Raw genomic sequence first — 13,712 nt, forward strand, 5'->3', positions numbered from 1 at the left:
CAGCTGAGGGGCAGGAATAAGGAAAAAATCCAACTCAGCATGGCTGGTCCCAGTCCAAAATGTTCCAAGGTAGCGCACATGAACTGCCAGTTGCCCCTGTTAAAGGCCCTCTCTGAGTCCATGGAGAGCAGAAGGGGATAACGGAAGGTCCTAGCAGCATGGATGAGGTTGAGGACCCCATTTCAGGGATTTCAAATAACTTTGTAATAGATTCCTACCCTTTGTTGCAGGGTCTGCATCCCATTCCCTTATATCAGCGGTCAGTGTAGTGGTCCTTTACATTGGTGACCGATGGGAGAAGGACCCCCTTATATCAGTGGTCAGTGTAGTGGTCCCTTACATTGGTGACCGGATGGGAGAAGGACCCCCTTATATCAGTGGTCAGTGTAGTGGTCCCTTACATTGGTGACCGATGGGAAAAAGACCCCCTGTAACAGCGTATACCCAGAAATGGACATGGTTCAACCATTTTGGTTTCAACCTCCATCTTGGCAAAGGGGTTAACTGTCCTGACACATATATTTTTTCCCTATTTTTCCCGGGGTCACACGACCAGATGCTTCTCGGGGCTGCAGTTCCTCTGAGCTCCACAAGGTGGGGATCTCACTTCTACCCAGACAGGAAGTCTCTATGGAAGACAGGAAGTGATGTCAGGGGCAGACAGGAAGTGATGTCAGGTATAAATAGGAAGTTGCGGGTGAGTTGGGAGGAAGTAGAGAGGAGATATTGCTGGAAGTGGCAGCAGAGGAGGTAATAAGATCTGATTTTATATTTACACCCAGTAACCCCCCATCATGTCCGTCCTCTTCCTCCACCGTCATCTCTGTCCTCTTCCTCCATCGTCATCTCCATCCTCTTCCTCCACCATCATCTCCGTCCTCTCCCTCCACCGTCATGTCCGTTCTCCTCCTCCATAGTCACTGTGACATCTTTTATCTCCAGCAGATGATGATACACACATATATAGTGTGGGAACCCAGATTAACCCCTTCAGGGGAAGAACATTCCCCCACTTCCGGGGCCGGAACATTCTCCTCATTGTGGAGATGTCACCTTTCCCAACAATCACCTCCTCACCTTAGCAGTCTCTTGTAGTGAGGGATGGGATTGAATTTCTGGTTGATTAATTTTGGTGCTCACCCATAATGTTCTGCACAATCTATAACTCTGGTCAGCAGCCAATAATGGGGGAGGAAGTGGAGATCCCCATCTATGAGGATTTCTGAGATCAACCAACAATGAGATGAAGGTAGATACCTCTTCCCCACTCGGGATGAGCACACGTTTCACCCGAACTTGTGTTCACACCGAACTCGGGAACAGCGTCACTGCCACCCAACCAACTGTATCCACCGAATTCCCATCCATGCAGCTGAGTACACATAAGGAATGCTCATAATATCATTGACCGAATATTGTAACCAAACCCCTCTGTCCTTCTCCCATCAATTGTCCTCTTCATGAGCAAAATCCCACTATGGGCAGTCCAACCATTAACCCCTTATGTGCCCATCCTAACATTGTACAACCAATACAGTCCACATAATTCTCCACTACTTGTCTACAGAGAAACCAGCATAGATCACATGACCACATCAATGGAGGAGGACCGGAGTCACATGACTGAGAAGATACTAAACCTCACCCTGGAGATCATCTACCTGCTGACTGGAGAGGTGAGGAGGATTCTGGGAGGTCACATGACATCACTCTGGTCTAGTCTGGCCAATAGACCATGTTCTTCTTGTAGACATGTAGATGATGTCAGATGATTGATATCGGTTTCTCTTTCTCCTGATCTGTAGGATTATGTTGTAGTGAAGAAGTCTAGTGGGGAGCCAATCTCAGGAGGATGGAGCAGGACCCAGTGCCCCACCATGGTGCCTCCCCCTCGTTCTCCGATACCTGAGAGGAACAAAGAGCAGAAGATCCTGGAACTGACCACCATGATGGTCCATCTGCTGACAGGAGAGGTGAGCGGTGCCAGGAATTCTGGGACATTCTCCAGTAACAGACAAGGGATGTGTCTGGATGGTGACTGTATCATTGTGTGTGTCAGGTTCCTATAAGGTGTCAGGGTGTCACTGTCTATTTCTCCATGGAGGAGTGGGAGTATTTAGAAGGACACAAGGACCTCTACAAGGACATCATGATGGACAATCAGCCACCCCTCACATCACCGGGTAAGAGGAGACTTTATTGGAAAGGAGAGAGCAGTACGGAGGGTCCACCTAGATCCTCCATTATCTGATAAACACATAGAAACAATGGATTCAGTCAGTGTGTGTGTTTCTTACAGATGGATTCAGTCATGGAAACCCACCAGAGAGATGTCCCCGTCCTCTGTATTCCCGGGATTCCACACAGGAAGATCACATCATCCCTCACCATCATCAGGTAGATGGATCCAGTCATGGGAACCCACCAGAGAGATGTCCCCGTCCTCTGGATTCCACACAAGAAGATCACACCATCCCTCACCATCATCAGGTAGAAGGATCCAGTAATGGGAACCCACCAGAGAGATGTACCCAACCTCTGTATTCCCGGGATTCCACCCAGGAAGGTCACATCATCCCTCACCATCATCAGGTAGGTGGGATGGAGCATCAAGACCATGGAGTGAGATCTATAGACCTTACAATATTTTATTTTCTATCTTTGGTTTAGGGTGAAGATCTGATAGATATAAAAGTTGAGGTGAAATCAGAAGTAGAAGAGGCGTATGTGAGGGATGATCAGCAGTCTATGGAGGAGGATGGAATAACGGGGACATTTATAGAGGAGGACACTCCTACAGAGATCAGCACAGGTGGGTCATGAACACTAAATCCATTCCTCCACCCATACTGCTCACTGATTGGTCCAGATGATAAAGTTCTCATTGTCTGTCTGACAAGCCTGGAGCTCAAGAGGAACCATTCAACTTGTAAGCTCCTCAGAGACCAAGCTGCCTGATGTGGGCGGAGTCCTGGTTTGGGGGAACCAATCAGCTCCTGTCTAGTAATCATCTTTGTTTTTGTATTTTAGTCCATGGCCGGGAGATGAGGAAAACCTCCGAGGATTGTCTCACTTTGTCTCCAGATTGGAAAGTAGAAGATGAGGACATCACACAGTATAGTCCAGGAGAAAACCCGGCTCCCTCCAATGTCCATCCGGCACCACCCAGTGTAGATGGACCATCGGATTCCCCGTATCCTGAGGAACCTCAGACTGTGCGGGACCGGGCTGGCCTTCCAACAGGGAAGAGCTTCTCCTGTACTGAGTGCGGGAAATGTTTCTGTCTTAAATCTGGTCCTTGTGAGCACAAAATGTCTCACACAGGTGAGAAGCTGTATTCCTTTCCTAAGTGCGGGAAATGTTTTTCAACTATATCCCAACTTTACACACATCAGATTTTGCATTCTGGTAAGAAGGCCTATTCCTGTCCTGAGTGCGAGAAAAGTTTTTTTCATAAAGCTTCCCTGTTCAAACATCGGAAATCTCACAGCGGTGAGAAGCCGCATTCCTGTTCTGAGTGCGAGAAACGGTTTTTCCAGAAGTGCGATCTTTACAGACATCAGAGAATTCATACGGGTGAAAAGCCATATTGCTGTCCTGAGTGCGGGAAATGTTTTTCAAGGACGTCCAATCTTTACACACATCAGAGATCTCATTCAGGGGAGAAGTCTTATTGGTGTGCTGAGTGCGGGAGAGGTTTTCTAAGAAAAGCAGAACTTGTCATACATCAGAGATCCCACACGGGGGAGAAGCCTTATTGTTGTCCTGAGTGCGGGAAATGTTTTTCAAAAATAAACAATTTCTACAGACATCAGAGATTACACACGAGGGAGAAGTCACGTTCCTGTCCTGAGTGAGGGAAATGTTTCTCACTGAAGTCCTGTCTTCCTGTACATCAGAGGTCTCACACGGGGGAGAAGCCGTATTCCTGTCCTGAGTGAGGGAAATGTTCCTCACTGAAGTCCTGTCTTCCTGGGGTCCCACACAACCCTGGAGGTGTATTAGTGCCTTGAGTGCGGGAAATGTCTTCTAGATGAATGTTGCTGGACATCCCAGCTCTCATGTGGGGAAGAAGTACCCCCTGATATACACCTCAGATATACTCCATGGCTAATCTTCATCATGGAAGAAACAGTTCATGAGGTCAGAGGTCACCAAAGACGTGGATGAAGTGTGGAACCGGGTTGACCATTGATAGCAGGAGAAAAATAAAAATGGTGTCCTCACCTGTCATTGGCTGAGTGGATTTTATGGTGTAAACATTTATGGGTTTATTTATAAAAATATGTTGGACGAATGTCACAAGCCATGACAATTTATTTCCTATGATCATCAGCTCCATCTAGTGGCCATAATGTGACAATGTTCCTGATTGAGTAGATTCAGAAAAAAAAAGGTCATTATGACCACTGGATGGCGCTGATGAATATATTAAAAACTAACTACACTTTTGTTGAGAAAAAACAATCTCCCCTTGTGCTGGGTGATAAATGCACAGCGCAGGGATTGTACCTGATTGTTGCAGATTCCTACCCTGCGCTGCTCTGTACAAATGGCTGCTTGTTCCACTGTGTCCAATGGGAGGATCTAGTTCGCTATAACCACCCGCTGCACTCTGTGTTCTAATGGAAAGTGGCAGGGTCTGCATCCCCCTTATGTCAGTGTAGTGGTCCCTTACATTGGTGACCGATGGGAGAAGGACCCCCTTATATCAGTGGTCAGTGTAGCGGTCCCTTACATTGGTGACCGATGGGAGAAGGACCCCCTAATATCAGTGATCAGTGTAGCGGTCCCTTACATTGGTGACCGATGGGAGAAAGATCCCCTTATATCAGTGGTCAGTGTAGCGGTCCCTTACATTGGTGACCGATGGGAGAAAGATCCCCTTATATCAGTGGTCAGTGTAGCGGTCCCCTAACATTGGTGACCGATGGGAGAAGGACCCCCTTATATCAGTGGTCAGTGTAGCAGTCCCTTACATTGGTGACCGATGGGAGAAGGACCCCCTTATATCAGTGGTCAGTGTAGCGGTCCCTTACATTGGTGACTGATGGGAGTAGGACCCCCTTATGTCAGTGGTCAGTGAAGCGGTCCCTTACATTGGTGACCGATGGGAGTAGGACCCCCTTATGTCAGTGGTCAGTGAAGTGGTCCCTTACATTGGTGACCGATGGGCAAAGGACCCACTTATATCCCCTTACATTGATTACCAATGGGAAAAAGATCTATATTCTGCCTCTAGAAGATACATTCATTGTTTTGCAGAAGCCAAAAACTGTTTAGTTAATGAAAGTTCCCATCATCCTTCGTTCTTAGAAAAGGAAACAGGTGCATCCTGGGAGCTTAGACTCCATTTTAATAACTGAGGGAAACCAGCCATAATTCTCTGCAGCACATGTTGTGGACTGAACTTACATCCCCTACAGGCAACATTGCTGGTGAGCATTGACTTATTGCCAGCTGCAGCATAATTATTTCATACAAAGTATTCTCGGAAATGCAGAAAGCCCAACTAGAATCTACAAATCATCCTTGGGGTCCTGCCTTCAGGTCAGAATGGTACGACAGGGACTGGGTTAAACCAGAGACTCCTAAAAGGTAAGATTGCACGTCACCTTCTCACCATATCACTACACAGTCGGCTAAGCAAGCCACGGTAGACTTTGCTAGTTAGTCACAAAGGAACTTGAGAAGTTTAATGACCACCCTGACCGCCACAGAGCCCGGCGATCTTCTCTCCAAAACATGATCTGAGGCGTAGACCTTTCAGTGAAGAGATGGACCTCCTGATCAGATGGATCGGAAACGAGTCGGCTGACTATGCCAGGTGATTCAGGACAATAAATATAAACTACCCAGACACTGGACTTAGACTGATCGGGGATAGACTGACGAATGGTATGGCTCAGCAGAAGCAATAGACAATGCACTGTGGTCTATAGGAGGAGGAATATTGTCCCATCATTGGTGTCGGGGGGAGGATTGGTGCCCCATCATTGGTGTCGGGAGTGGGGGGAGGATTGGTGCCCCATCATTGGTGTCAAGAGGAGGATTGGTGTCCCATCATTGGTTTTGGGTAGAGGATTGGTGCTCCATCATTGGTGTCGGGAGGAGGATTGGTGCCCCATCATTGGTGTTGGGAGGAGGATTGGTTCTCCATCATTGGTGTCAGGAGGAGGATTGGTGCCCCATCATTGGTGTCGGGGGGAGGATTGGTGCCTCATCATTGGTGTTGGGAGGAGGATGGTTCCCCATCATTGGTGTCGGGAGTGGGGGGAGGATTGGTGCCCCATCATTGGTTTTGAGTAGAGGATTGGTGCTCCATCATTGGTGTCGGGAGGAGGATTGGTGCCCCATCATTGGTGTTGGGAGGAGGATTGGTTCTCCATCATTGGTGTCGGGGGGAGGATTGGTACCTCATCATTGGTGTTGGGAGGAGGATGGTTCCCCATCATTGGTGTCGGGGGGAGGATTGGTGCCCATCATTGGTGTCGGGAGGAGGATTGTGCCCCATCATTGGTGTCGGGGGGAGAATTGGTGCCTCATCTTTGGTGTCGGGAGGAGGATTGGTGCCTCATCATTGGTGTCGGACGGAGGATTGGTGCCCCATCATTGGTGACGGGAGGATTGTGCCCCATCATTGATTTCGGGGAGAGGATTGGTGCCCCATCATTGGTGTTTGGAGGAGGATTGTGCCCCATTATTGGTGTCGGGGGGAGGATTGGTGCCCCATCATTGGTGTCGTGAGGAGGATTGTGCCCCATCATTGTTGTCGGGGGGAGGATTGGTGCCCCATCATTGGTGGCGGGAGGAGGATTGTGCCCCATCATTTGTGTTGGGAGGAGGATTGGTGTCGGGGGGAGGATTGCTGGCCCATCATTGGTGTCAGGGGGAGGATTGGTGCCTTATCATTGGTGATGGGAGGAGGAGTTGTGTCAGGGGGAGGATTGGTGACCCATCATTGGTGTTGGGGGGAGAATTGGTGACCCATCATTGGTGTTAGGAGGAGGATTGGTGCCTCATCATTGGTGTTGGGAGGAGGATTGGTGTAGGTAGGAGGATTGGTGTCTCATCATTGGTGTTAGGAGGATTGGTGCTTCATCAGTAACGTCATTCGGAGGAATTGATAGTGTTCCTAAGATACCTAACAAGGTCTATCAGAAACTCAGGGAACTAACAGACTTACTGATGGAACTTCAGGTAGCCAAAGCCGAAGAGGACTTACAAGGACTTGCTTTTCTTGAAACAACCAGAGTTTTCAACCCTATAACATACAAGAGCAGTGGACCACACATGGCTCCAAATACATCATGTCCCATCCAACCCTTTCTCTGTTCATGTGGACTTTGTAAGCCAGCAAGATAGAACAAGAACTGATCCTAGTTTTGCCTCCACAATGTCATGTCCTGCTTCTACAGGACTGAACCCTCGCAACCCTAAGCCTTAACGCGGTGACGTATTTCCGGCGTGGCGGCCATCTTGGTACACCTGTGCATTCAGCTGTACACCCAACAGATATATCCTCATCTGAAAGCATGAGGTTTTTTCTTGGACTGGCTGCTACGTAAGTTTCAATGTAAATATGCTACATGTTCCTATTGTATAATTAAATATACTACACTATGGGAGGATTCCTTTGTCTCATTTTGAGAGATTGATATTACAACTTTTCCTGGAGAAGAGCCATAGTGGGAATATTATACTCTGAGAAAACTGTCTTTGGAGTGTTTTGGTGCCTGGAGGATCTGTGAGAGGGATCCACTACTGCTCTTTGATCCGCAAGGGTCGAAGGGATGAGGTGAGAGGCTAATTCAGATGGTGGTTGGATTCGCAGATCTGTATACACCCAGAAACCTGCACGAGTTTTCACCTGTGGTCACTAACAGTATAATTTGGAAGCACCGTTTACTGTTTGGTTCACCAACAATATTTATATTTTGGACTTTGAGATATAGCTTTGTGTGTACCATTATTATGGTTATTTTTCACTTCACAATAGGCACGTGTGATTACATTATATATGTGTGTATTTTTGGTTTATGCACATATATATAGATATTGTTTTTTGTGTTTCCACATGTTTTTGAGCTATTTATTTGATTTATGTTATTATCAGTGAGCACGTATAGACCTGTATTGATAACATTGTCACATTTTTTTATTTAATATTTTGGGATCCCACATTCACATTTTGTTTGATTTGAATGTAGCGCAGCATTCCTTATGTTTTATATTTACTTAATCACTGGTATATGATTTAATGCTAGCAGCTCCCTTTGGGATTTACACACATATTTATTTGATTTATCTAAAAATATTTTTTAAATATACACTTGGAGCGCAGGAGGGTCACACCATCACTGTTAGAATGCAGAGATAGCCTTCACTCTTAAAGACTCTGAGGAGCGCTGGTACCTACCAATACATCTGGAGTATACCACACCAGGAAGCCAGGTCAGATCAGAGTAGTGTTTGACTCTAGTGCCAAATTCAAGGGCGTCTCCCTAAACATTGTCCTGTTGACAGGCCCAGACCTCAACATCCGGGGGTGATCTTATGCTTTGTTGCTTTCAGAGTTGACATCCATCAGAAGTTCCATTGGTTCCTTGTCAGAAAGATAAAACTTCTTGAGAACTTCTTTGGTTTAGAGATAATGACCCCTCAAAAGACTTCATTGAGTACCATGTGAGTGTGCACATCAATGGCAACAGCCCTTCTCCTGCAGTTGCTATCTATGCACTTAGATGTTTCCCTCAGGAGGGTGAACCTGAGTATGGCTCAGATGCCAGACAATTCATAGAAGAGGACTTTTATGTAGATGACTGTTTAAAATCTCTACCTTCCAATGAGTCTACTAATAAGAGCACAGCAAATCTTAGCCTGCTCCAACCTCAGGCTTCACAAGATTGCTTCCAACAGTAATGAAGTAATGGAAACCTTCCCTTCCCAAGATGACTCTGATGGTCTAGGAGACTTTGGGACAGACTCTACTTGTACAACGCAGTCTTGGTCTTCTATGGGACTTGAGATCAGATTCTTTTACCTTCCAAATAAGCACAGAGGGAAAACCTTTCACTCGTAGAAGTGTCTTGTCCACGATGAATAGTCTGTATGACCCATTAGGATTTGCATCCCCTGCCACTATTCAAGGTAAGGTGCTGCTTAGAGACTTGACTTCTGAAACATCTGCCTGGGATGCCCCACTGCTCCTTGATAAAAGAAACTCTCGGTTAGAGTGGACAAATTCTCTGACAGCTTTATCCGATCTGCGTGTTTCACATCCATGTGCTCCTGTCCCTTCTACGGAAGTACAACGCCAAAAACTTTGCATATTCTCTGATGTGTCTGTCAAAGCAATATCTGCTTCCTACTTATAAACCATAGCTACCACAACACCACATAAGATTTGTCCTGGGAAAGGTCCCACACTTTGAGCACACCATGTCTAGATTAGAACTTTGTTGTTGAGCTAGCCGAACCTATTGCATCAGAGATGGACATTGCCGATCTCTACACTGACAGCAAGGTGGTGTTGGGTTCCATATATAATGAGACTAGAGCACGGATGTCAAACTGGCAGCCCTCCAGCTGTTGCCAAACTACAAGTCCTATGAGACATTGCAAGATTTACTGTTACAAGCATGACTCCCAAAGTTAGAAGCATGATGGGACTTGTAGTTTCTCAACAACTAGAGGGCCACCAGTTTGACACCCCTAGGATAGAAGATTCTATGTCAACAAAAGAGGGCTAAGGATTAGGAGATCCATCTGTCCAACACAATGGCACTACGTACCTACTGACCATAATCCTGCGGACCACACTACAAGAACTGTAGCTGCATGTCACCTTAAGAACACATCATGGTTTGCAGGACCTGCATCCTTGTACAGAATAGTTCGATTCTGATGGTGGCACCACTGAGCTAATGGATCCAGACTCTGGGGAAATTTGCCCTGAGATCTCCACACTTCAGACAGCTTGAATCCCTTGGATTTACCAGAATCTCAAGTGGAAGCCACACTTTCGAGTTACTACTTGCCTCATCCATATAGCTCGTTCGTTCACACGTGTCCCCCTTCCCATGGAAGTGACTATGACTGTAAAGGCCGGCACCACTGTCAAAGGTTTCAGCAGTAGAACTCCAGTGTATTCTAAACAAGAAATCAATTCCCGCCAACAGGGCTCTGCCAAACCTTGACCCATTTCTTGTTTAAAATGGCCTTGTCACCCAAAACTCTTCAGAGTGAGGAAGGGAGAGTCCGAAAGGATGAAATAAAAGTTTACAGGAAAAAGGAAGCAAAGTTGTCCTGATCTGGTCTTGTTGTTTACTTCTGAGGATCCAAATCGTGGTATCCATTGGTACCAGGCGGGGAGCGCTCTGTCTCCAAAGGGGACAATTTCATCCTGGGAGCTTAGACTCCAATTTAAGAACTGAGGGAAAAGAACCAGCCGTAATTCTCTGCAACGCATGTCATAGACTGAACTTACATCTCCTACAGGCAGTGGTCACTTACATTGGTGACCGATGAGAGAAGGACCCCCTTATATCAGTGGTCAGTGTAGCGGTCACTTACACTGGTGACCAATGGGAGAAGGACCCCCTTATATCAGTGGTCAGTGTAGCGGTCCCTTACATTGGTGACCGATGGGAGAAGGACCCCCTATATCAGTGGTCAGTGTAGCGGTCCCTTACATTGGTGACCAATGGGAGAAGGACCCCCTTATTTCAGTGGTCAGTGTAGCGGTCCCTTACATTGGTGACCGATGGGAGAAGGACCCACTTATATCAGTGGTCAATGTAGCGGTCACTTACATTGGTGACCGATGAGAGAAGGGCCCCCTTATATCAGTGGTCAGTGTAGCGGTCACTTACACTGGTGACCAATGGGAGAAGGACCCCCTTATATCAGTGGTCAGTGTAGCGGTCCCTTACATTGGTGACCAATGGGACAAGGACCCCTTATATCAGTGGTCAGTGTAGCGGTCCCTTACATTGGTGACCGATGGGAGAAGGACCCAGTTATATCAGTGGTCAGTGTAGCGGTCCCTTACATTGGTGACCAATGGGAGAAGGACCCCCTTATATCAGTGGTCAGTGTAGCAGTCCCTTACATTGGTGACCGATAGGAGAAGGACCCCCTTATATCAGTGGTCATTGTAGTGGTCCCGTACATTGATGACCAATGGGAGAAGGACCCCCTTATATCAGTGGTCAGTGGGAGGACGTTCTTAAATGGTCATCAGTGGGAAGACTGCCCCCCTTACAGGTCATTGATGTCAGTTGTTACCAGGGGCGGACTGACAACTCATGGGGCCCCCGGGCAATAGGGAATCATGGGGCCCCTGTGTCCATGCCCAAACTCAAAAAAGCCTATGAAAAAGGTACCAGGGGTGTCATGGGGCCCCCTACTGACCCCGAGTTTTCAAATGGTCAGTCCGCCCCTGGTTGTTACTGAGAGACAGAAATTGTTCATTGCAGGAGGAACCCCTAGAACACTTTGGAGGAACCCATAGAACCCTTTGGAGGACCCCTGGCTGAGAAAGGCTGGACTAGGCAGTCATATATTTTTGTCCCCTTTGGTGGGAGTGGAGGTGACCCCTCTATGAGGACATACAGTCCATACACACCCAGCACAAGGCCGGGGTCACACTACCAGACGGTTCTCGGGGCTGCAGTTCCTTTGAGCTCCACAAGGTGGTGATCTTACGTCTACCCAGACAGGAAGTCTCTATGGTAGACAGGAAGTGATGTCAGATATAAATAGGAAATTCCAGGTGAGGCAAGTCCGGAGAAAGAGAGGAGACATTGCTGGAAGTGGCAGCAGAGGAGGTAATAAGATCTTATTTTCTATTTACACCCAGTAACCCCCCCATCATGTACATCCTCTTCCTCCATCATCATGTCCGTCCTCTTCCTCCACCGTCATGTCCGTCTTCTTCCTCCACCGTCACCTCCGTCCTCTTCCTCCACCGTCACGCCCGTCCTCTTCCTCCACCGTCACGCCCGTCCTCTTCCTCCACCGTCACGCCAGTCCTCTTCCTCCACCGTCGCGTCCGTCCTCTTCCTCCACCGTCGCGTCCGTCCTCTTCCTCCACCGTCGCGTCCGTCCTCTTCCTCCACCGTCGCGTCCGTCCTCTTCCTCCACCGTCGCGTCCGTCCTCTTCCTCCACCGTCGCGACCGTCCTCTTCCTCCACCGTCGCGACCGTCCTCTTCCTCCACCGTCGCGACCGTCTTCTTCCTCCACCGTCGCGCCCGTCCTCTTCCTCCACCGTCGCGTCCGTCCTCTTCCTCCACCGTCGCGTCCGTCCTCTTCCTCCACCGTCGCGACCGTCTTCTTCCTCCACCGTCGCGCCCGTCCTCTTCCTCCACCGTCACTTGGTGCTCACCCATAATGCTCTGCACAATCTATAACTCTGGTCAGCAGCCAATAATGGGGGAGGAGGTGGAGATCCCCATCCCATCTATGAGGAGTTCTGAGATTACCCATAAGTGAGATGAAGGTAGATACCTCCTCCTCACTCGGGATGAGCACACATTTCACCCGAACTTGTGTTCACACCGAACCCGGAAACAGCGTCACTGCCACCCAACCAACTGTATCCACCAAATTCCCATCCATGCAGCTGAGTACACATAGGGAATGCTCATAATATCATTGACCGAAAATTTTGACCAAACCCCTTTTTCTCTGCCAATCTTTTCAATTTGATTTATAAACCTCCACATATGCACACTGTGGGGCAGCCCAACTATTAACCCCTTATATCCCCATCCTAACATTGTACAACCAACACAGTCCAGATAATTCTCCACTACTCGTCTACAGAGATCACATGACCACATCAATGAGGATGGTGGAGGATTGGAGTCACATGACTGAGAGGATATTAAACCTCACCCTGGAGATCATCTATCTGCTGACCGGAGAGGTGAGGAGGATTCTGGGAGGTCACATGACATCACACAGACTTGACCGGAGAGGTGAGGAGGATTCTGGGAGGTCACATGACATCACTCTTATCTCTATTAATAAAACACAGACCTGACCGGAGAGGTGAGGAGGATTCTGGGAGGTCACATGACATCACACAGACCTGACCATAGAGGTGAGGAGGATTCTGGGAGGTCACATGACATCACTCTCATCTCTATTAATAAAACACAGACCTGACCGGAGAGGTGAGATGGATTCTGGGAGGTCACATGACATCACACAGACCTGACTGGAGAGGTGAGGAGGATTCTGGGAGGTCACATGACGTCACTCTTATCTCTTAATAATTTTATTGAACAGATTATTCCTCCTGTGAAGCCAGGTTATTATATGACCATCACGTTGCCTCCACCTCGCTCCTTGACTCCTAGGAGACGCAACATCAGGAACATTTTGGAAGTCGCCAAGAAGATGATGGAGCTGCTGACAGGAGAGGTGAGCGGTGCCAGGAATTCTGAAACATTCTCCAGTAACAGACAAGGGATGTGTCTGGATGGTGACTGTATCATTGTGTGCGTCAGGTTCCTATAAGGTGTCAGGATGTCACTGTCTATTTCTCCATGGAGGAGTGGGAGTATTTAGAAGAACACAAGGACCTGTACAAGGACGTCATGATGGAGGACCACCAGAAAGGACACAAGGAACTCTACAAGGACGTCATTATGGACAATGAGCCGCCGCTCACATCACCGGGTAAGAGGAGACTTTATTGGAA

General features: G+C 47.9%; 3 protein-coding genes across 4 annotated transcripts in view; all 3 read left to right on the plus strand.

Moving 5' to 3' along the window:
• Window positions 1-13,712, plus strand: part of LOC149456026 (uncharacterized) — a 106,168-nt gene that overhangs the window by 16,857 nt on the left and 75,599 nt on the right. The gene's annotated exons all lie outside the window — the stretch shown is intronic.
• Window positions 668-13,712, plus strand: part of LOC149456028 (uncharacterized) — a 31,594-nt gene continuing 18,549 nt past the window's right edge. The window contains exons 1-12 of the mRNA XM_089685643.1: window positions 668-750; window positions 1,568-1,676; window positions 1,806-1,973; window positions 2,060-2,183; window positions 2,218-2,498; window positions 5,504-5,598; window positions 8,649-8,918; window positions 9,005-9,150; window positions 11,777-11,831; window positions 12,830-12,932; window positions 13,298-13,432; window positions 13,519-13,690. Coding sequence (XP_089541769.1) covers window positions 671-750; window positions 1,568-1,676; window positions 1,806-1,973; window positions 2,060-2,183; window positions 2,218-2,498; window positions 5,504-5,598; window positions 8,649-8,918; window positions 9,005-9,150; window positions 11,777-11,831; window positions 12,830-12,932; window positions 13,298-13,432; window positions 13,519-13,690 — 1,738 coding nt within the window. The 5' untranslated portion in view covers window positions 668-670. The remainder of the gene's footprint in view (window positions 751-1,567; window positions 1,677-1,805; window positions 1,974-2,059; window positions 2,184-2,217; window positions 2,499-5,503; window positions 5,599-8,648; window positions 8,919-9,004; window positions 9,151-11,776; window positions 11,832-12,829; window positions 12,933-13,297; window positions 13,433-13,518; window positions 13,691-13,712) is intronic.
• LOC149456029 (uncharacterized) lies at window positions 2,606-4,233 on the plus strand. Its single transcript, XM_089685622.1, has 2 exons — window positions 2,606-2,812; window positions 3,031-4,233. Exons 1-2 carry the CDS (start codon window positions 2,749-2,751, stop codon window positions 3,855-3,857), a joined length of 891 nt encoding a protein of 296 aa, XP_089541748.1. The 5' UTR covers window positions 2,606-2,748; the 3' UTR covers window positions 3,858-4,233.

This window comes from Staurois parvus, unplaced genomic scaffold, assembly GCF_062004578.1.
Source record: "Staurois parvus isolate SC_StPar_1 unplaced genomic scaffold, SC_StPar_1.0 ptg000380l, whole genome shotgun sequence".
Lineage (NCBI taxonomy): Eukaryota > Metazoa > Chordata > Amphibia > Anura > Ranidae > Staurois > Staurois parvus.

What these genes read in the sequence shown, in the direction of transcription:
- LOC149456029 (XM_089685622.1), top strand. Translation starts at nt 2,749, where the DNA reads ATGGAGGAGGATGGAATAACGGGGACATTTATAGAGGAGGACACTCCT. An exon ending in TCCTACAGAGATCAGCACAG is followed by an intron (nt 2,813 to 3,030) that starts GTGGGTCATGAA and finishes TTTGTATTTTAG; the next exon opens with TCCATGGCCGGGAGATGAGG.